Source organism: Xyrauchen texanus, chromosome 49 (assembly GCF_025860055.1).
Source record: "Xyrauchen texanus isolate HMW12.3.18 chromosome 49, RBS_HiC_50CHRs, whole genome shotgun sequence".
Lineage (NCBI taxonomy): Eukaryota > Metazoa > Chordata > Actinopteri > Cypriniformes > Catostomidae > Xyrauchen > Xyrauchen texanus.
Window position 1 is genome coordinate 23,258,802 of NC_068324.1, and position 22,575 is coordinate 23,281,376.

Sequence of the window (22,575 nt, forward strand, 5' to 3'; positions counted from 1 at the left end):
GTTTTACTAATAATTTGTTTATTTTTGCACAAGGCACTACATCATTTGAATTATTTTGGTGTTATCAGAATACATAACACTTTGACAAAAATCAACACAAATATTGCAGACAACGCGTAGACAACACGTCAACAACACGTTGTTTGCACGTTGTTAACGTGTTGTCTACGCGTTGTCTACGTTAACAACATGTAAACAACGCGTGAAAAGTTAACATGTAGACAACGCGTAGACAACACGTTAACAACGTGCAAACAACGTGTTGTTGACGTGTTGTCTACGCGTTGTCTACGTGTTAAAATTCGCGTATATTTGAACTGCCTGGCGTTCCATATACACAGCCTCCATCTCTCATCATAAACACATCAGCATGCGCTGGGAATGAAGTGCCGATAAAACAAAGAAACATTGCAGAAAGCTGATCAGACACGAATAAAACAGCGTGCTGGATTCTAGCTTCGCTATTGGACCAGGACACTAGTGACGTTACTTAGGCGCTTCGGAACTTCCGCTATAGTTTTTCAAAATAGCAGACGATTAGCTTGACGACTCTTCAGTTTTTATTTGTAGATATTTACATTTTTATGCAAAAATATCTATAATTTAATTTTAATAAAAATTAATTGGTATATCGCATGCTGAAATAATTGTTAATTAGACCTTGTAAATGTAAATATTTTGAGGTATATATATTAACTAAAGCACTTTTTGTACTTTTATTTTTAGTGTAAATACGTTTTTCTTTTTACTTTTTGAGGGTTTCTTCAGATTTCTTTATTTATTTTTTGTAAGCTGGTAATTTTTTTTAAAACGTTTTAAAGCATGTGTTTTTTTCTTAACACTCGTTTCATCCTTATGCAGCCGTGTGGTTACTGTGCAGAGAGAAGGCGAGCGCACTTAAAACTGAGACCTGTACGCGTATGAGGTTCAGTGTCATGATGAACAGTGTGCGGACGCTACGATTGAGAAACGAATGAAACTCCAGTTAACAATTAAAGAACTGACTGCAGGCTGCGCATTCTGGAGGGTGAGTATATGATTAGGAAACAATGTTGTCACTTTTGAGATATTCAACGAATTGTATATATATATATATATATATATATATATATATATATATATATATATATATATATATACACAATGCATTTAATGCATGTTCTATTATTGTTTTTAATATAATGAGACATAATAACCTGTAAAATAGGCTACTAGGTGGTCGGAAACATGTTTGTGAATAATAGAATAGTGCTGTAAAATCATTTTTGGATGATACGTTATATATATATATATATATAACGTATATATACAATATATATATATTGCTTCACACGAGCATTCAAGGTTAAAATGTATACAATGTATAAAAAAATATGCAGTTATAACCATGCATAAAAAGGGTGACTTTAATGCAATACCTGCTAACTAGTGAGCCATTTCACCTCACATATTGTAAATGCTTAATAACACTTATTCAACATTAGTAACCTCTGAACATGTACCTTAATGTAAAGTGGACACATATGAAGCATTTATTAAGGAACTGTCAAAATTATAATCCTGAACATAAAGTTGAGTATGGTTTAATGGTCATCAGGCTTTATTATATCTGCTGTGAATGAGCATGAAGAGCTAAGAAGTATTTTTGCAGAGGACTTTAGATAACTAGGACTAGATAAAATCATTCTTTTGATATCAGTGTTATAAGGAAAGTGACAACACATGTGAGCCAAGAGCTTACAGTCATGAATAGAAACACAAGTTGACATAATCCCTCTTTATAATCTCACTATAATATAATAGTCGATTTTGCAATGTTGTGACATAAATCATGAATTAGTGCATTTAAAGATTTTGATTAATATACAGTAATTATTGTGTATTAATATAACATTTATAACATATAAGTTCACTATGTGGCAAGTATTAGATGAAATTCACCCTTTTTATACATGTTGCTTTAAATAAATATAATGAATTATTAAAGCTTTTGTAAATGACTTGCTAGTCCTTAATGAACCCTTTTATGAACCCTTAACAAAAGGAACTTTAGTGTAAAGTTTTATCACTTTTTGTCCCAGTTAAATTCTTTAAAAGTACAAATAAACCATGCAGTCTCTCAATTAATATGAGGTCATGAAAACGGCATTTATAATAATAATACTGTCGGCACATCATGTCAACTATCATTTTAGATTGTCAACTGTTTATAATGTTGTCTGTTTTATGGTGTCTCTCTTAAAGTGTCATAAATAGGTGATGAGTATACCAGCAGCTTTGAAATATTATAACAGTCATAAAATGTCAAGCATGCCCACTTGAAAACAGAAAATAAAAGCTTTTTTTTTCTTCTCAAGTTTTTTCTTCTCAAGTTTTATTTTAATTGAGCTGTTTAGATTAATGGTTATAGTGCATTTAAAAATAACAGTTTAAGTGAGCAATCGCTTGTTAACCTAATTAAAGCCAGTCTGACTGATACATCAAACATAGAGTTTGATTTCAAACAACTGGAATGTGCAGACAGCAAACAAAAAGAATCTACTGCACACAGACACTTAAATGGGGATAAAAAATGAGATTTCAATAGAATAATTATATTTACTAATAAACGATGAATGATGACCTTAAATTACACTAGCATGTGAGAGGTCAAAACTTAGATTGCAATTAGATCATTTGAAATGTGTAAAATATCACTTTATGCAGACTCAGAAAGTCTTGTGTGTATGTGTGTGTGTGTGTGTGTGTGTGTGTGTGTGTGTATGTGTGTGTGTGTGTGTGTGTGTGTATGTGTGAGTGTGTATTTATCACTTTGTGGGGACCAAATGTCCCCATAAGGATAGTAAAACCCGAAATGTTTGACCTTGTGGGGACATTTTGTCGGTCCCCATGAGGAAAACAGCTTATAAATCATACTAAATTATGTTTTTTGAAAATGTTAAAATGCAGAAAGTTTTCTGTGAGGGTTAGGTTTAGGGGTTGGGTTAGGTTTAGGGGATAGAATATAAAGTTTGTACAGTATAAAAACCATTATGTCTATGGAAAGTCCCCATAAAACATGGAAACACAACACGTGTGTACGTGTGTGTGTGTGTATGTGTGTACGTGTGTGTGTGTGCGCGTGCCTGCGTGAGCGTGTATTTATCACTTTGTGGGGACCAAATGTCCCCATAAGGATAGTAAAACCCGAAATTTTTGACCTTGTGGGGACATTTTGTCAGTCCCCATGAGGAAAACAGCTTATAAATCATACTAAATTATGTTTTTTGAAAATGTAAAAATGCAGAAAGTTTTCTGTGAGGGTTAGGTTTAGGGGTAGGGTTAGGTTTAGGGGATAGAATATAAAGTTTGTACAGTATAAAAACCATTATGTCTATGGAAAGTCCCCATAAAACATGGAAACACAACATGTGTGTGTGTGTGTGTGTGTGTGTGTGTCCTTGTACGCAGCTATAGTTTGGGGTCAAAGTTGGCCCCAGAAATGACATAATATTACAAAACCTTCCTTTGGGGATGGGACATTCCCTCAGGATTTAAGAAACATGACTGATTTCATCACTCTACTGCCACAACTTTAGTCTATTACTCGGTTGTAATAGAGTACAGAAACACTTTTTGCTAGGAAAAAAAATGGACTATGAAAGAACATGATATTTTAATATTACAGTATCAGCTGAAGACTTGTATTTGTGATGTAAAGTGATGCAAGTGATTTGTATTTGTTGTATTGTCTGTGTCACACTGTACAGTGACCTTTGGTTTCACAAATATGCACTCAATATGTGTGTTTATATTGGTGATGTTGAGATTTGGGGGGCAGGGTGTTTGCCGAGCATCAGTTTCCAGGTGCTGATCATGAGTTTGCCTAACTTCCTGTGCCAGCAAATGCTGATCAGTCCTCTTAATAAGAGGCCTCCCAGTAAAATCTATTTATTTTATTTTATTTACTTTATGGAATCATTTTATGCGTAGCCCTTAGATGACAGGGCAGGATTTATTTTTGTGAAATACTTTTGCGTTCCCTTGCAATAACTAATCATTTGTTTTACTACAGTAACCATATTTTAACCATGATATTTGTAGTGAAACTAGTAACAATAACAAAAAATGAAAACTTTGGTAATAAAAACCACATTGATGTGGTTATGATGGTTTTACTTACTATAATAACATTGTAGACTGTTACCATAGTTTTTGGTGGAAACCAATGCTTTTATATAGTAATATTCTAGAAACTATGAAAAGTTAGTTAAGCAACCATGTTTTTTATTTCATTTTATTAGAGTGGAAACCATGATTTTAATACAGTATATTGTATTATGTAATTTTTTTTCCAATGTATTTATTTATCTAGACATTTATACAATTCATGACAGTTCAAGGCATCCAACATCATCTTTTCCTACCCTTTTTACTTTTATATTCTCTCTTTAAATGTTTCCATTTACAGTCCTAATCACAACTCATAAAAAATACAATGAAAAATAAAGAAAACAAGAGCAAAATGGCTATATAACATTTTTAGATTTAACTTCACCCTAACAAAAAATTATTTGAATCAAACTCCAGCGTTTTGGGTGGTTATCAGGGTGTTTGCTGTGTGGTTGCTAAGGTGTTTTGATTTTATTATTAGGGAATTGCTGTGTGGTTTATAGAGTATTCTTTGTGGTTGATTGGACATTAGTAGGTGTTCATTAGGGTGTTGCTGTGTGGTTGCTAGGGTGTTGTGGGTGGTTGACAGGGTGTTCTGTGTGATTGTTGATGGTGACTTACTTGCTTGAGTTAAAAGAGTGATTTTTTTGGTCTCTAGATATTGCTTGGGTCCCCCTTTCATGTAAATATTTAATCCAAAGGGTTAGAAACGTAATAGCATGGGTTTAGGAGTTTGTTTAAGTCACTAACCAACTAATGTACAGTATGAGCAGCACTAATGCTTGCATTAGCAAATGTGTCTCTTCTTAAACGCTTTTGCTAAAAGCATTTGTAGTTTCAGGAGCATTTCCTTGTTTATCTTAGTTATTTCTCACTGTTACATCCTGCTTCTGTTTGTCTTCATAAAATAACATATACTAATGGAGTATCATCACTGATGTGCAAATACGGATTGAAAGATCTCTTTTCAATCTAATGGATCCTGCCAGTCAGTCAAGTTAATATGGTTAATTGGCATGTTCTCAAGAAAACCTGCCACTTTATATCATATTTGTTTTAAGTTCTGATGGGTGAGTATGCATTAATCGCAGTTGTTTGGTAAACCATGCATGCAGAAATCCTGCGACATTATACTTTGTTTTGTATGTGTTTTTCACTAGCTTATCTACACAGTAAATCACTACGACTGCTTTGCGGTACTGGACTATTTCTCTTTAGGAGTTTAGACCGATATAAATGGCTTTATAGTCTTTTGGACTTGTTATACAATTGCAGGCATCTCCTGACCTCCTCACAAACATGCTCTTTACGTGCATAACTGCACATTCTCTGTTGCTATTTCCACCAATATATTTTGTCATTCACTAGCGTTTACATTGTCTACTTGCACCGCTGTAAGTGTTGCCACCTTGTGGACCCGCTTATTAGTGCAAACAGTACCAAGCACGTGTTCAGAGTGGGTTCAGAGTACACATAGACCAGGCTTTGTTTTAAATTATGTTTCAACTGTTCTTTCTTAATTTCTTCTGTAGGTATATTAGCACCTTTAGGCCTTGTCCCAAATGGCACCATTTGTCACACCACGGTCTGTCCAGCAGAGGGGAACCTAGAGCACAAGTCCTCCCACAACTTCCTCCTAATTTCCTGTTCATTATTAGCTCAATGATATCACCTGTGCCTGGCTTGTTAGAATGTGTGGGTATGTGTATATATAAGCTCTGCTTTTGATTGTATCTTTGCTCAGACTTGAAGTTCTTTTGTTTAGGCAGATCTTATGTAATGCCTGTTCCCATTTGACCTACTTTTGATTACATTGACAGACTTTCTCCCATATCTTTTTACCTTCTTGTTTGGGAAGTTTGTTATATGCTTTTGGACATGTTTTGCCAGCATCAAGCCATTGAGGATCTGTACTTTCTTCAGTCCTGCTTTTTTGATGATTGATGTGTTGTGTTTATTCAAGAAGAACATCAAGTAAAGACAGCTTTGTTTTCCCCAAGTCCTGCCTCTTGTGATTCTCTGCATTTTGGGTCCACACAGCTCCATAGCATAGCGGTTAGTGCTCTGGGTTTCCAGCAGCACACTCTGGGTTCAAGCCCCAGTCCTGACAGCAAGATTGAGCCGCAACAACCTGCCGCAACAACATGATGGACCCAGCAGAGGTTGAACACATTCATGGAGCCATCAGTAAACAGGGAGTTTTGCTTGGAACACACGAGACACAGCTTCAGAGGCTGACAGATGCTGTGAACCAATTGGGTCTCTGCAACAACTACAAGCATGCTTGCCTCGAGAAACTGTGGGAGTACCAGCCCCAGATCCTCCACCATTAGCTGTGCCCATGCCCCAGGAACCCAAGGTCCCAGCCCCTCAGCACTATGATGGGAAGCCTGGTACCTGACACTCAAGTGTCTCTCATCTTTGAACTTCAACCTTCTTCCTTTGCTACTGAGTAGGCTAAGATTGCATACTTAATCTCCCTGTTGTGTGATCATGCACTGGATTGGGCCTTAACCCTCTGGAGACAACAGTACCCCATTTTCTGAGATCTAAAGTGCTTCACAGAGACTCTTCAACAAGTGTTTGACCATCCAGTCAGTGGCCGTGAGGCAGCGAGGTGGCTACTAGACCTCTGTCAGGGGCATCAATCTGTGGCCGATTATGCCATTGAATTCCGTACTGTGGCTTCTGAGCGTAAATGGGATTCAGAGGCTCTTGTCTTAACATTCTACCGTGGCCTTTCTGGAGATATAAAAGATGAATTAGCTAGTAGAGACTGTGGTTCAAGTCTGGAGGAACTCATAACCTTGGCCATCCGCATTGATAACCGTATTCGTGAACGGAGAAGAGAGCGTTCCACTCCCTGAGTCATGCCCATGTTATCATCCATTAATGCTCCTGAAGTTGCCGATCTTAACCAACAGACAGAAGGGAGAACCAATGCAGCTGGGCAGAACCTGCCTATCACCTAAGGAGAGAGAGAAACGGCTGAGAGAAGGTCTGTGTTTCTACTTCGGGTCAGGGCCTGCCCCGAATTAACGTTAAAAACCAAGGCATGCTAGGGGGCGTGGGAACCTTAGCGAGTAGGACTGTGCAGTTTAACACTCTTCACTCCTGTTTACTGTTGTCAGCTACCCTTACTTGGTGGGATATTAAGGAGAGGACAATTACATTGAAAGCATTTGTGGATTCAGGGGCAGCTGACAATTTTCTGGACACTGGACTGGCAAAGAAGATTCGTATCCCCTATAAGACTTGTCCCTCATCCTGGAAATTTGAAGCTCTGGATGGCACACCTATTGGATAGAACCTTTCCTCTGCGTTTAACCATTGAAGAAAACCACCATGAAATTATCTCTTTTTATCTTATCGAATGTTCCAGAGAACCTCTTATCCTGGGCTACCCCTGGTTGCGGATCCACAACCCTCAATTTTCTTGGGCCTTGGGAACTCTTCTCCATTGGGGCTCTGCATGTAAGGACAACTGCACCTCTCCTACTTCCTCTGTGGCAGGGAGTAAAGAAATTCTGGCTGCAGTTGAAGAGGTGAGTGTTTGTTCCTTGAATAATCCACTAGATCTGACACCTATGCCCCCTGAATACTATGATTTGAGAGAAGTGTTTAGCAAGCAATGTGCTTCCAAGCTCCCACCTCATAGACCATACGATTGTGCTATTGACCTCCTTCCTGGCACATTCCCTCTAAGAGGCCATCTATTTTCCCTCTCTGCCCCAGAGACTAAGGCCATGAATGAATATATTGAGGATGCTTTAAGGACTGGCTTCATACGCCCTTCAACTTCACCAGCTAGTGCTGGGTTCTTTTTTGTCCCTAAGATGGTAACCTTAGACCCTGCATAGACTATCGTGGGCTCAATAAAATAACTATTAAGAATCGCTACCCTCTCCCACTCATGTCATCCGCTTTTGAACTGTTTCAGAGAGCTAAAATATTTTCAAAATTAGATCTGCGGAGTGCATACAACTTGGTACGTATAAAGGAGGGTGATGAATGGAAGACTGCCTTCAGTACCCCAACTGGCTACTGGGAGTACCAGGTCATGCCCTTTTTGTTAGCTAATGCCCCAGCAGTGTTCCAGGCATTCATCAAGGATGTCTTGAGGGAAATGTTGAATTGTTTTGTGTTTGTCTATCTAGACGACATTTTAATCTTCTCAAACTCTCTACAGCAACACATTTACCATGTCTGACAGGTTCTGAAGAAGCTACTTGAGAGTCATCTCTTCTTAAAGCTTGAAAATTGTGATTTCCATGTGTCCCAAGTCTCATTCCTAGGTTATGTTTTCTCTCAAGAAGGCCTCCGGATGGAATCAAGGAAGGTATCTGCCATCACTAACTGGTCCATGCCCAAAACACTGATGCAGGTACAGAGATTTCTTGGCTTTGCCAATTTCTATTGGAAGTTTATTCGTAACTTCAGCACAATTGCAGCACCCATTTCCACTCTTACTAAGGGCTCCCCCACTCTTTCACTGGACTGCTGAAGCCCTGAAGTCTTTTGACAGATTAAAGAAACTGTTCTCCTCTTCACCTGCAGCAATGGTGATCTGAAAAAACAATTGGAAATACTGGAGAATATGACAACTAGCGAAACTTCTGTGAAGACATCACCTTACAAAAGTGAATAAAATCCTTTACCATCATACCATGCTGCGTGAATATTATTGAGATCTAAGTGTTGAACTGAGGGTGGATGGCTTCCTAAAGCTAGTGGCAACACAACATTTGGGTTTGAGACGTCAATTCCAGCAGTTATTAAAAGGCTTCTGTGTTGTAAAAAAACGTGTTCCATTTGGGACAATACTACACTTTGAAAATTCATACACTACATGGCTGAGTGCATAGTATATTTTAAAAGTTCATAGTGTATAGTGTCGTTTGGGACAAAGCTATACAGTATTATATCACCCAGTGTTTCACAAGATTTCGGCCTACTCTTAATTATTGCCTCACATGAATTCTAGAGCAGAGGTCTGATTTCTGAGAGTGTAAATAAATTATATTAGCGTTGAAGAACGGGAATAAGAACATGGGTCTAACAATTGTAAAATTTTTGTGGTGAGCTCTGAATGGTTGGCAGACTAAAGAAAACTTCTTCGACACAACGTGTCGTGAGAGACAGTGAGCGACAGACGGGGAACGTCTAGGTTACTGATGTAACCTCCGTTCCCTGATGGAGGGAACGAGACGTTGTGTCCTCCCGGCCAAGTCGCTGAGCCGAGCCACTGTTGTGGCCAGACCATTTCCGGCTACTCAGAAAAATCCTGAATGAAACAGACGTATTTCCCCGCATTTATACCCGTATGTCAGGGGACGGGACATGCAAATTCTGTCTGCCAACTACTCATTGGCCTTTTTTCATAGATTATAGGTATATTCGGTGCTCAAGAGAGACCCCTAGTGTCGCTTCTTCGACACAACGTCTTTTTCCCATATCAGGGAACAGAGGTTATATTCGTAACCTAGACATTCCCCATCTGTTGCTCACTTCAATGTTGTGTCGAAGAAGTGACACCAGTGGTCCAATTTAAATCATGCCATGCGCTGAGCCGTGTACGTGTACTGCTGAAACAGGAGCGGACAGGTACTTGACATGCCAAAACGACCAGCTGTATCAGACTGCACATACCCTTCCCCCAATGCCCCATAAAGTCATCGGAATCACAAGGTGACACTTGCCAACCTGGGAACGGGCCGAGCCTAGCCGGGCCTCTTTTCTATCTATGTTTCTCGCATAGAGTCAATGGCTGGGGCCCTTACACGCATCGGGGAAGGGGGTCTTACCCAGTTTCCTTTTCTTTCAGGGGGAAAAGACCCTGCGGAGACCACACCTGCCCAGAGAGAGGGAGGTAAGAGTGGTGACATACATGGGCTTTTAGGTCACATGTGGGAAGTGGCGCAGTGGTAGATCCCGCCACTTCAGAGGGAGGAGTTGCTACAGACACGGTGACTGGGGGGCAGTTGGAACTGCCCAAGGGAGATGCAGGTCCACTTGTAAGGGGTCCGTATTGTGGAAAATACACACAGGGGGGAAGTCCACATAGGAGCCCTGACCTGTGGAGCACCTATTCCAGTACAGGGTAGATTTGAGTACCCGCAGCGGATTGGGTCGGCAAATTCCTCAGCTGAATTGTGGACCCAGAGGGCTAGGGAGGAGTTATCCAGGGAGCAGAGTGGAATCACCTGGGAGAAAAAGCGCACAGTTTTACCTCAACCGAGGGAAAGGGTGCTAGGTGCAAGCCATCCACCCGGTCAGTCCGTCAGCGTGTAACCGAGTTCTACTGACTCGGACCTGAGAAAACACGGGACGAAACTGACTCTACCCTGAGATTGTAAAATCTCGCAAAGGTATTAGGTGATACCCAACCCGCTGCTCTGCATATGTCTGCCAGGGAGGTGCCTCTGGCCAGTGCCCATGAAGTGCCACCTGGTCTCTGATGAGCGTGGTAGGAATCTTGAGCACGTAGCCCGGCCACGGACTTAGGTTCACATGTATGTCTGCCGGACCGAACTCCAGGCAAGTGTCGCTGACAGAGAACACTTGCAGGTCCCCTGCACGCAAGCAAAGGTGCGTCCCGAGGCTCTGGTGCTGAGAAAAGACTCAAAGCAATTACTTTGCTCTGCACACCTGGCAGGGGAGGCGTCCTCTAGACTCGTCAGTACCGGCCGGCCGGGGAACAGTCGTGGGGTTGAAGGCGGTGGATCCGCGTCCAGCATGCCGTCAGCATGTTTTGGTCTCTGGGTCAATCGTTTCAGGAGCGCCTGCGAGCCTTCTGGGTTCCCGAGGGGGTCTGTGAGACGGGGGGCATGCGCTTCATGCGGGGCGATTGACGCGGGGGCTGAGAGCTGGGCCTGGGTTGAGGCAGAGCTGCCCGTTTTTTAGCCACAGGAGGAAGCCCTCGGCGTACAGATGGGGCTTGGCCTGTGGCGGCAGGTCTGTGGCAGGGAAGGATGTGTGAAATGGCCTCCATGTGCTTTTTCACCACAGAGAACTTCTGGGCGAAGTCCTCAACGGTGTCGCCGAGGAGGCCGAACTGGGAGACAGGGGCATCGAGGAAGCGTGTCTTGTCCATCTCGTGCATCTCGACCAAGTTCAGCCACATATGACGTTCCTGAACCACAAGTGTGTCCATCGCCTCCCTGAGTGACTGTACTGTGGCCTTCATGGCCCTGAGGGCGAGGTCGGTCGCTGAGTGCAGTTCCTGCATTACGTCAGGATCAGGAGTACACTCGTGCAGATCTTTGAGTGCCTTGACCTGATGGACTTGCACGAGGGCCATGGCATGCAGGGCGGAAGCGGCCTGTCCGGTGGCGCTGTAGGCTTTGGCGGCCAATGATGATGTCGACCTACAGGCCTTAGAGGGGAGCACAGGGCGACCCCACCAGGTGGCGCCGTTCTCAGGGCATAGGTGGATCGCAACCGCCCTATCCACCTGGGGAATCGGCGTGTACCCGTGGGCCGCCGTCGAGGGTAATGAGAGCGGATGAGTGAGGGGCTTTGTGACGAGTTGAGAGGAGTGCTCTCCATGCAGTCGTTAGCTCATCATGCACCTCCGGGAAGAAAGGGACCAGGGGGACGTGGCTGTGAGCGGCGCGCAGACGTAAGGAACCAATCATCCAGCTGTGGCGGCTGTGGGGATGACGTAGGGTTCCAGTACAGCCCCACGCTGGTTGCGGCCCGGGCAAGCATGTCGGACATCTGGGCATCGGCCTCAGTCTGGGCATGCTGGCCCGAAGGTGGCAGCCCAGACGAGTCACCCGTGTCAGATGCCGGACCACTCTCCGATGCAGCGGCGAGTTCATCCAGCTTGGGGGGCTCCAGAGAATAGGCAGGCTGGCTGTGAGGCGAGCCTCTGTTGTCTTGAGCCCGGACAGGAGTCAATGAGCATGCCGGGGGCGGGTGGTTCGCGGGGGCGTACACGGTGATACCGAGCCCACTGCTATCCCCAGATTGCCTCCATTGCGTCATCCTCAATCCCGTGGGAAGGAGCGACACGGGGGGCGGCTGGAGTGCCGTTCCTTTGGTGAAGGAAAGCTGCGACCGCAATGTTGCCATGGGCATGTTCTCGCAGTGATAACATGAACCATCCAAAAACGCTGCCTCGGTGTGATCGCAGCCCAGACACACGAGACTGCACCTGTGGCCGTCTGAAGCAGAGAGCACTCTACCGCATCCAGGAACTACACAGGGGCGGAAAGGCATCTTTAAAAATACGCGTCCTGAAAAGGACGTTCAATGCCGCTGTGTATTGCTCTTTTAGAGGAAAATACTCTTTTAACAAACACTCTTTTAAGTTTACGCTGTCAAAGCGCCCAGGTGCAGAGAAGGAGAAAGCCACTGAAGTACGCTGTAGATCCAACAGCAGATCGCTCAGAGGTAGAGTAACAGGTGTGTGACTACATGACCATCGGCTCCGAAGAAAATTTCTGAATGAAACAGATGTATTTTCCCACCTTTATACCCGATTGTCCGGGGGCGGGACATGCAAATTCTGTCTGCCAACTTCTCATTGGCCTTTTTTCATAGATCAGAGGTATATTCGGCACTCAAGAGAGACCCCTAGTGTCGCTTCTTCGACACAACGTCGAAGTGAGCGACAGACGGGGAACTGAAAGCCAATCTGTATATTTCCCTTCTTCCACAGAATAGTGTAGCCAGAGTTCACTCTACCTGCCAAGCATCTTTCAGATGAACCTAAATCTCCTCTTTAATTTTCTTCCTCTTTTTTTTCTTCATGAAAGAGCTCCTGTGCTGGAATAAGTTGAGAGAAAGAGAAACCCACAGAGTGGGTTGGAAGAGGACAGACTGTTCACAACATCTGTGCTGTCTATCTGCTGTTTAATTCCAAGACAGATTGTGTTCATTCAGGGTTCAGTGAGAAAGTTAAGACCATCTAATAGCGTGGGATGAACCTAATTATTAGTGTTTGCTAAAGCAAGTTACTATTGGTCATATCTATTTGAGTAAATCCCTAAATTTAAGGGTGCTTACACACTAAATAAAGCTCTGATGTAGAAATGTGCAAAATCAGTTTTCACAATGTGGAAATTGCCAGTTTGACATGAAACGGGAGTAGAGAAAATTGGTCAATGGATGCTTATATCAGAGTGCATTGCAGTTAACTTGTTAAACTTTTTTCAACTTTAGTTCATTAGTTGCATGACACAGTTTTACTTTCATAAATGCTTAAGGCGCTAATGGACTAAGTGAAATCGAAGAAAAATGGGTGTGAAATCATTTTGAACAAAATCTGGCCTAAAAGAAGGTGTTTTTTTTGTTTGCAGCGGTGGGTCGAAACAGCATGCCAGTGTGAACATTCTGAAAAACTTTGTGTCGGCTGTTAAACACCTTCTTAAGGCACCAATATACTATTTGCGAAATTGAAGAATGAACAGGTGTTACATAAATTGAAATCTGGTCCAAAAGAATGTGTTTTTGAGTTTGTTCCGGTGGTTCGAAACAGCTTGCCAGCTCAGACTTTGTACTGGCTGTTAAACACCTTACTGCCATTAGTCCACGTCACCTTTGGGTATAACCCAATGCTCCACTTACAGCAATAGCTTTTTCTAGTAGTTCTATAAGATTCGATTTTGGAGTGCTACTTGCAGAAAGGGCCTTGTTTTGTAGAAAGCTGAAACACGGAAGGTTCTCTTTGGTTGGGTTTCCATCAGTAGCATATACAAAAAATAGCCCAAGGCACTTCTTCTGGTGTAAAAATTAAAAAGCCTTTAGGCAGATGGGTGAAAGGACTGCAACAGTCTCAAATCTCAAATCTCTTCATCCACCAGCCTCTTGTCTGCTGTTGTTGAGGAGGGGAAAAAAGAATGCACATGTTGTTTATACAGAGCACAACTGCCATGCACACTGTGCATCTTTAATTTTATGTTAAAGAGCATGTAAACCTCCCTAAACTTTAAAGGTTTCATGGCATGTGAATGAGCACATGATTTCAAGATGAATTGCAATTTACATATTTGGATGCATTTAGAAAGCATTTTTTGTGCATACGGATATTTTACAAATCATTCATAGGAACCTTTAGGAAACTGTCATATGTTCACATGTAAGATCATTCTACAAATACCTTTATAAATGAGGCCCCAGAATATTACATAGATTTGGGAAAGGGCTGTTTTAACTTAGGCCAGTAAGCAACTACCAGCCATGACATTAGAGATGCCTTAGAAACCAAAGAAAATTTATCTGATTGTGAAATCACAACTTATTTGGACATTTGTGCTGTAAAGTCAAGTGCGTGTGTGTAAGTAGCCTTTGGCTTGGCCCAAAAAGTTACGCACAAAGGTAGGACTGAAGAGTAGCCACAATGTGTGTCTTCAAAAAGAGAAAAGGTGAGTAAATATAACAGGACAGAGAAGGAGAGCCTGGAGATGGATAGTGATGAGAGGATCAGGAAGGAGGATTAAAGTCTACTATGAAACAGCTTTACTGATCATGGATTTTAGGAGAAAAAGATTACCTTTTTGCTCTGTAGGAAAGTGGAATGATTTGTTTGATGATTAGTTAATGTAATTTGGTTGTATTTGATCTGTATTTCTCTCTGTGTTTTCAGAAGCATGTGCAGTTCACTAAGCGGTAAGCCACTGGCTAGTCCAGGTCTCACAGATATGCAGCTGTACAGTCAGTGGCTGGCTAGTCGACATGAAGCTAGTCTGCTACCAATGAAGGAGGATCTGGCCATCTGGCTCTCTAGCATGCTCGGTAAGTCATTTAGAAGCTGTTCCCAACTCTATGCCTTAGTTTTGCTTGTATCAGTAGTTCTCAACTGGTGGGTCATGACTCAAAAGTGGGTTACAGGTATGTTTTGATTCATTAACAGTTAGGAAAAAACAATGGCAAATACAAATACTAAAATGTAACTTACTGAACCATATAATTTATAAAGTTCATACATTTTTACAAGGCAGGAGAAAATACTTCCCATAACGTATAATCAGTGATGGCTTGCCGGGGCAATAGCCCTGTCAGAAATGTGCACAGCACCAGCACAATAGCACTGTACAGTACAGGTCAAGGTAATCAAATAGTAAAATAATTCATATTTCAGTCATGTGTGTGTTTTCATAAAGTATTAATTTGGGAGTGTCGTACAGTAGTTGGCAGTAGATGAGCTATATTACTAGCATAAGTGTGGCAGGGCGGAGGGTGGGTCTGGGTCGTTATTCTGCACAAACCGGCCCCTAATCAGGCTAATCAAGCCTCAGAGAGGGATAAAGGCCGACTGGAAGCTGCAGTGCGAGAGAGAGAGAGAGAGAGAGAGACATATTTACGGACAGCTGTCCGACACTTTTGCGTGTTTGTCTTTTTGTTTAAGTTTCATATTAAAATATTATTTATATTCTCAAGCCGGTTCTTGTCTCCTCCTTTCCATTAATCCCTTTACAATTAGTAAACAATTTGAGGCTGTGTCCTGAGCTGGGCAAAGTGGAATACCACTGAGAAAAAAATTATGTACAGTTTTTTAGGAGCTGTGCTGTATCTAAACAATGCTAGAGGGAAACTGCATGTTGTAAGTTTCTAGCTGCAGTTTATGCATTCATTACACAATTTATTATTTTATTTAGGGGTGGGAAAAAAATATTCCGTTTCAAATCGTGATTTGTCTCACTGATGATAAATCGATTTTTGGTAAATGGTCTGCACTTATATAGCGCCTTTTTAACCTTAACGGTATTCAAAGCGCTTTACACTGTGACACATTCACCCATTCATACACACATTCATACACCATGCAAGTCGCTAGCCTGCCATTGGGAGCAACTTGGGGTTCAGTGTCTTGCCCAAGGACACTTCGGCATGTGGAGTCATGTGTGCCAGGATTCGGACCACCAACCCTGCGATTATTGGCCGACCCGCTGAACCAACTTGTCCTAAATTCCACACAAACAGATTTTTCGTCCATTTAATTCTTCACGTTTAGTAATTTAATGCACCGACAGCCATAAAAGCGCTGCTTGTTCAGACGTCAGATCTTCTGCTCTGATCAATGTTCCTGTTATGCATAATACACAGGTTTATTTGTGAGGTGTTGTGGAGAATATTTTTAAGGATTTATTCAGCAGTTTGACACTGCTTTAATGCATAGTTTAGGAGTAAGGCTTATCAAAGTGTTGGATGCCCTGAACCCCACAACAATTATTATCTGTGCACTTCTGAATGCGGAGCATATTGCCATGTAACTTCAAGCGCTCAATATAACTTGAAGTGCATCATCTTTATCCAGGATGCACAAAAGCGGTTTTATTTATCTATTTTATTGGAGCTTTTTGTGGTTCTTACTTTTCTTACTTAAATAGTTTTGTGGGACGAGTTGTTCCGTTGTATCCGTATGTTACCCTGTTAATTTATTCAACTGGCTGTGTCTAATGTCCATATATCCCTAACACATCCGACTGGTTAACATGGACATCACGTAGCCTTATACATGGGTTCCTTAACAATGATTAGTCGACTTAGTGTTTTAGCAGTTGAATTAGTAGTTTTAAATTTGTAGTTTTGCACATCCCAACCATTAACCTGCAAATTCTGTATTACAGAGTGAAATAAATATTATTTCAGACACAACTGTTCTCCTATACATATTTATTGAAAAAGGAGCTAACTCAGCTATGTATATGAAAACATCAAATCACAATACTTAAAACTCGAATTGGCAAGTAAATATCATTGTAACATTGAATCAGGATGTCTGTGGACATTCCCAGCCCTAATTTAATTAGCACCCCCTCTGAACAATTAAGTTCACCCTAGGAACCCCCAACAAAAAAAGCCTTGACCGCCACTGCGTACAATAACATGAGGGTGAGAAATTATGCCAGACTTTTCATTCACAAAGAATATTCAAGGTTCAATACAAGTTCATCTCAATCGACAGCATTTGTGGCATAATGTTAATTACCCCCAAAAAATGTTCTGACTTTAAAAAAAGCTAAATTCTGGGTTTGAGTGAGGCACTTACAATTAAAGTGAATGTGGCCAATGTTTGGAGGATTTAAAGGCAGAAATGTGAAGCTTGTCATTTTGTAAAGGCACTTACATTAATGCTTTTGTTAAAACTTATACATAATTTGAGCTGTAAAGTTGTTTCATTGTAGTTTATATGGTCATTTAAGGGTTTTTCATTAAATCGTCATGAAAACAAAGTTGTAAAGTTCTAACATACACCTTCTGGTGCTTCTTGGACACGTCATCAGTGATGAACCCGGGGTCAAAAGATGTTTCGGGTCTTTAATCAACAGACACCCTCGCCCGAGCGACCCAGCCGGGGGTGATCAGTCCCCGGCCTGTGTCCAAGTGGCGTGCTACTCCACGGTTCGCCCCTCCTGATCCACAACCATCGTGAGGCTTTTTCGGCAGCCTCAGAGATGTTCTTTATGGCTCGCCTGCACAGTTGTCCTTTAACTCCAAGGAGTTTGAGTGTTCGGGGTAACGACTGTCCTGCAAAGCCCCGGCAACCGACCTCCACTGGCTCATTGCGTGTTTTCCAGCCGCCGCTCCTGCACTCCTCCACCAGCTCTGCATATTTGGCTCTCTTACACTCATTTGCCTCCTCCAATCTGTCTTCCCAGGGGACAGTAAGCTCCACTATGACCACGTGCCTGGTCGACTCCGATGTAATCACCACGTCTGGGCGGAGTGAAGTGGCCGTGATGTGATTCGGGAACTTGAGCTGCCTTCCAAGGTCCACTTGAAGGTGCCAGTCTCTTGCATTGGCCAGGAGCCCGCCTGGGGAGCGTGGCTGCTGATGTGCCTTCTCTCCAGCTCTGACAAAGGATATGGTTTGCTTGGAGGGCTGCTGACTCTTACTGCTCTGAATTGCTGTGGTGATAATATCCGCAAGAGCCCTGAGGACCTGGTCATGTCGCCAGCGATACCGCCCATCCCCAAAGCCTTTGGACAGCAGCTGAGGATGTGCTCCAGTGTGCCACTCCTTTGGCACAGTTGGCATGTTGGTAAGTCTACCAGGCCCCAGCAGTGTAGGTTGGATGGGCTAGGTAGAAGATCGTACACCGAACGGATCTGGAACTTGATGCGCTGTGGTTCAGAGCTCCACAGCTCTGCCCAGGTGATCTTGCGCTGCTCGGCGTTCTCCCACCTAGTCCAGGCACCTTGCTGTTTCATACCGACCATCTTGGTCATGCGGTCCTCCTCCACCTCTGCCCGCACCTCGTCCAGCACCAACTGATGCTTCTCCCTCCCTCTTGATTTGTCATAGCGTGGCTTAGGGAAACTGCCCAAGTTGTAAAATATAACTGGATATAACTTTACACACTAAAATCATGTGGGATGATGTTGTCACTGACCTCCAAATCCTACAGTGCCGCTGGACAGGCCGCTTCCGCCTTGCATGCCATGGCCCTCCTGCAAGTTCACCAGGTCAAGGCACTTAAAGATCTGCACTTGGGTAGTCCTGACCTGACGTTTTGCAGAAACTGTGCTTTTTGAGTGGAGCAGTGGGGAGGAGCAGGCAGTGTCGGGAGGCAAAAGCGCGTCCCGAGGCACTGGTGCTGAGAAAAGACTCTAAGCACTTACCTTGCTCCGTACACCCTGCAAGGGGCAGGTTAGTGGGTCAGGCAGGGGGTCCGCGTCTCGGACGTGACTGTTGAGGTGTGTCACTGGTCAGTGCTCTCATTCCTGCTGGAGAGGTTGGAGGGGAGGCTGTCTACTTATGTGGACAGCACGCAGAGCTTTAGACGTCTGAGCAGCTCTTTGTCTGCTTTGCTGGACAGCGGTAAGGGAACGCGGAAAATACGAGTGGACCCACATCTCCCTTGGGCAGTCCCCGCTGCCCCCCGGACACCGTGTTTGTAGCAACTCCTCTCTCTCAACAGGTAGGATCTACCACCGCGCCATTCTCCACATGCGGCATGAAAACCCATGTGATGTATTTCACCACTCCTTACCTCCCCTAGCCTTGGCAAGTGTGGTCTCCGCAGGATCTTTTCCCTCTGAAAGAATAGGAATAGGAAAAGAATGCCTTCCACGATGCGTGATAATCCACGCGATTAGCGTTAAGATGGCCCCAGCCTCTTTAACTCTATGTGAGAAACATAGAGAGAGAAAAGGCACGGCTGGTGCGGCCTGCTCCCATGCTTGGCACATCGCCTTGTTCCCCCCTTTGGGGTGTAGGGAACCGGAAGGCTGTGATGATCTTATACGGTGCTGGGGAAGGGTGCAGTCTGACGCGGCCTGTCGTTTTTGGCCTGCGTCATCAACACACGTACACGGTTCAGCGCATGCCATGATTAAATATGGACCCCTAGTGTCGCTTCTTCGAAACAACTTCGAAGTGAGCAACAGACGGGGAACATCTAGGTTACTATTGTAACCTCCGTTCTCTGATGGAGGGAACGAGACGTTGTGTCCTCCCGGCCACGTCGCTGAACCGAGCCACTGTTATGGCGGAACCTCATTCTCGTCTCCTCAGAGCAAAATCCTGAATGAACAGATGCATTTCCCTCCCTTTATACCCGTATGTCCGGGAGTGGAACATGCAAATTCTGTCTGCCAATTTCTCATTGGCCTTTTCTCAAGTTCAAACATGCACGAGGCTCTCAAGAGAGACCCCTAATGTCGCTTCTTCAAAACAATGTTGCATTCCCTCCATCAGTGAATGGAGGTTACAATAATAACCTAGACGTATTTCAACATTTACGGATTAGCCCCCATTTACTTCCATTGTAAGTGCCTCTCTTTAACAAAATTATTTTCTTTTTTCTTTTTTAAGAAAAGGAACGACAAATCAAAATGAATTTTTAAGGTAATCGACATTATGACATCGATTGAGCTAAACTTGTTTTGAACCTGTAATATTCTTAAAAAAAAAATTGTCTAAAACCACCATTTCAAAAATATTACCACAAGACATGTTTTTAAATCTCTGTTTATCATCCCTGTTTTTAAGGATCTTAAAGGGATAGTTCACCCAAAAAATGAAAATTCTATCATCATTTATACACTCAAGCCATCCCAGATGTTTATGACTTTCTTTCATCTGCTGAACACAAATTAATATTTTTAGAAGAATATTTCAGCTATCTAGATCCTTACAATGCAAGTGAATGCTGACCAGAATTATAAAGCTCCAAAATCCACATAAAGGCAACATAAAAGTACTCCAGACAACTCTGGTGGTTAAATGTGGGTGAGAAACAGATTAATATTTAAGTCCTTTTTTTTATTATTTTTACTATAAATTCTCCTCTGCGCAGCCAGTCTCCACTTCACTTTGTGCATATCACCCCATCCTGAGCAGGGAGATGAATTTATGATATCAAATTACTTAAATGTTGATCTGTTTCTCACCCACACCTATCATATCGTGTCTGAAGACATGGATTAAACCACTGGAGTCATATGGATTACTTTTATGCTCCATTTATATTTGGAGCTTCAGAGTTTTGGTCACCATTCACTTGCATTGTATGGACCAAAAGAGCTGAGATATTCTTCTAAAAATCTTAATTTGTGTTCAGCAGAAGAATGAATCTCATTCACATCTGGGATGCCAGGAGGGTGAGTAATTGATGAGAGATCACAGATAAGGTTAGTAAGTGATTTTAACCATTCCGAAATTGAAGATTTCAAGGTGTACAACAAGGATATGTACCGGGTCCGTTTTCATTCTGGTGTTGTGTTCTATTCATTGGGAAATGTTTAAAATCCCAAATTATTATATGCATGGGTTGCTTAGGGCATGTTCCTGTGTTTTGTATTTAATCATTTATTTTGTTTTATAAGTGTGATTCAAGCTGCTGTCTTTGGATCCTTAAAGCTGAAGTGTAATTTTATTTTTCAAAATGTAAATACTCTGTCTTATCACTAACCCTACTCCTTAACCTAACCACACAGAAAACTTTCTGCATTTTTACATTTTCAAAAAAACATAGTTTAGTATGTTTTTAAGCTTTTGGTGTCCTCATAAACCAAGTTTATAGCATAATTACATGTGTATATCTAGAATAGTCCTCGTAAGCCATATATAGTACACCTGTGTGTCTGTGTGTGTGTGTGTTTATGTGTGTGTGGAGAAAGGGGGATGTCTGTGGAATTTCTGGCAGCTCTCAGGCCTTGAACAGCCAGATGAAACCTGGGCTTTGTCTTTGGTCTGCTAAGAGCAGACAGAAGCCTGGGGTCGCAGTGGGTTACACAGAGGCTTCATATACAACCACACACCTACCACTCATTCCCTCTGCAGATCTTGATCACTTTTTAGCTGCTTATGTCTGTCTCTGTGTTATTTTTTTAGACAAATATTAGCTTGGTTCTCTTTCCGGAACGCCAGTTGCTGGTCTTTTTTACATGAGGGCCTCATGTATACACTATGGCACCAAATACTGGCGCTTATGTGAGAGCACCACGCATCAATGTAGATGCCAAAAGCTCCCTCTTGCTTCTGTATTGTGACGTGAAGTTGCTGTAGCGAATCAGCTCTATGAAATATTAATAATCAATCATAACTTGTTATAATCGATTATGAATACTTGGATCAGTTAATCGGGTTAACTTGATGTAGCTACATTAACATTACAACCAAATACTCGGTTCATCCCGTGAACACTCAATATTGGTAATTAATTAATTAATTAATAGAAATGTACATTTCCGGGGCAAGGGAAATGTCTTTCTTACTAAGTATTAAGAGCAAGTAGTCAAAATCTATGATTAGTGACTTTAGATATGAGCTTGAGACACAGACAACTTTACATGTGACATGAACAAGACTTTATTAACTAGACTAAACATTTAAACTACTCTAACATACATATACATACATTCATACAGTTTACCAAGGGAAAGAGGGCTGAAGCAGAATACAGGAAGGCAAGAAGTTATAGCATTGTTTGAAGTTCAGCAGATCAACAGCCTGAGCAAACCATCATATTAGTTCTGACACGCCCTTTTTAGAAAGGGGTGAGGATACTTAATGTATCAAATAATGAGACTAAGTTTGATACTTGCATGTCCCATTTGAATGAAACTGTCCTGATGCAATTTGTTGAGGCTCCAGTTGATCTTTGATGATGTTGTCTTGATGAGAGAGAACCAGTGAGAGTCAGAGGATCTTGGTGAATGGAAAGACAAGGCCGTAGCCTGGCGCACGCTTGGGAGTCCTTGGGGGCCTCCTAGTTCAGCGTCATCTTCATTAGGACTTCTCAGGAAGGCCCAAGAGTGTAAGAGAGTGAGAGAGCACAAGGCTCAGAGGGCAAGAGAGGCAGGAAGCCAGAGGAGCATAAGAGAGTGAAGAGATAAGAGAGGGCTAAGAGCGCAGCAATTTTATACCCTTAGAAAACATGTCCCACCTCTCATTGGCTCGACCAATAAGAAGGGTTTGAGTTCTAGGCGGGAATTTGGTTTATTGCTCTTTGTTGTAAAATTGCCCAT

At 42.4% G+C, this 22,575-nt stretch overlaps 1 protein-coding gene across 1 annotated transcript in view; it reads left to right on the forward strand.

The window, feature by feature from the left end:
* The first annotated feature begins 769 nt into the window (after positions 1 to 769).
* Positions 770 to 22,575, forward strand: part of LOC127640054 (growth arrest-specific protein 2-like) — a 160,263-nt gene continuing 138,457 nt past the window's right edge. Inside the window, exons 1-2 of the mRNA XM_052122426.1 lie at positions 770 to 1,027; positions 14,744 to 14,892. Of these exons, the coding sequence (XP_051978386.1) occupies positions 14,748 to 14,892 (145 nt within the window). The 5' untranslated portion in view covers positions 770 to 1,027; positions 14,744 to 14,747. The remainder of the gene's footprint in view (positions 1,028 to 14,743; positions 14,893 to 22,575) is intronic.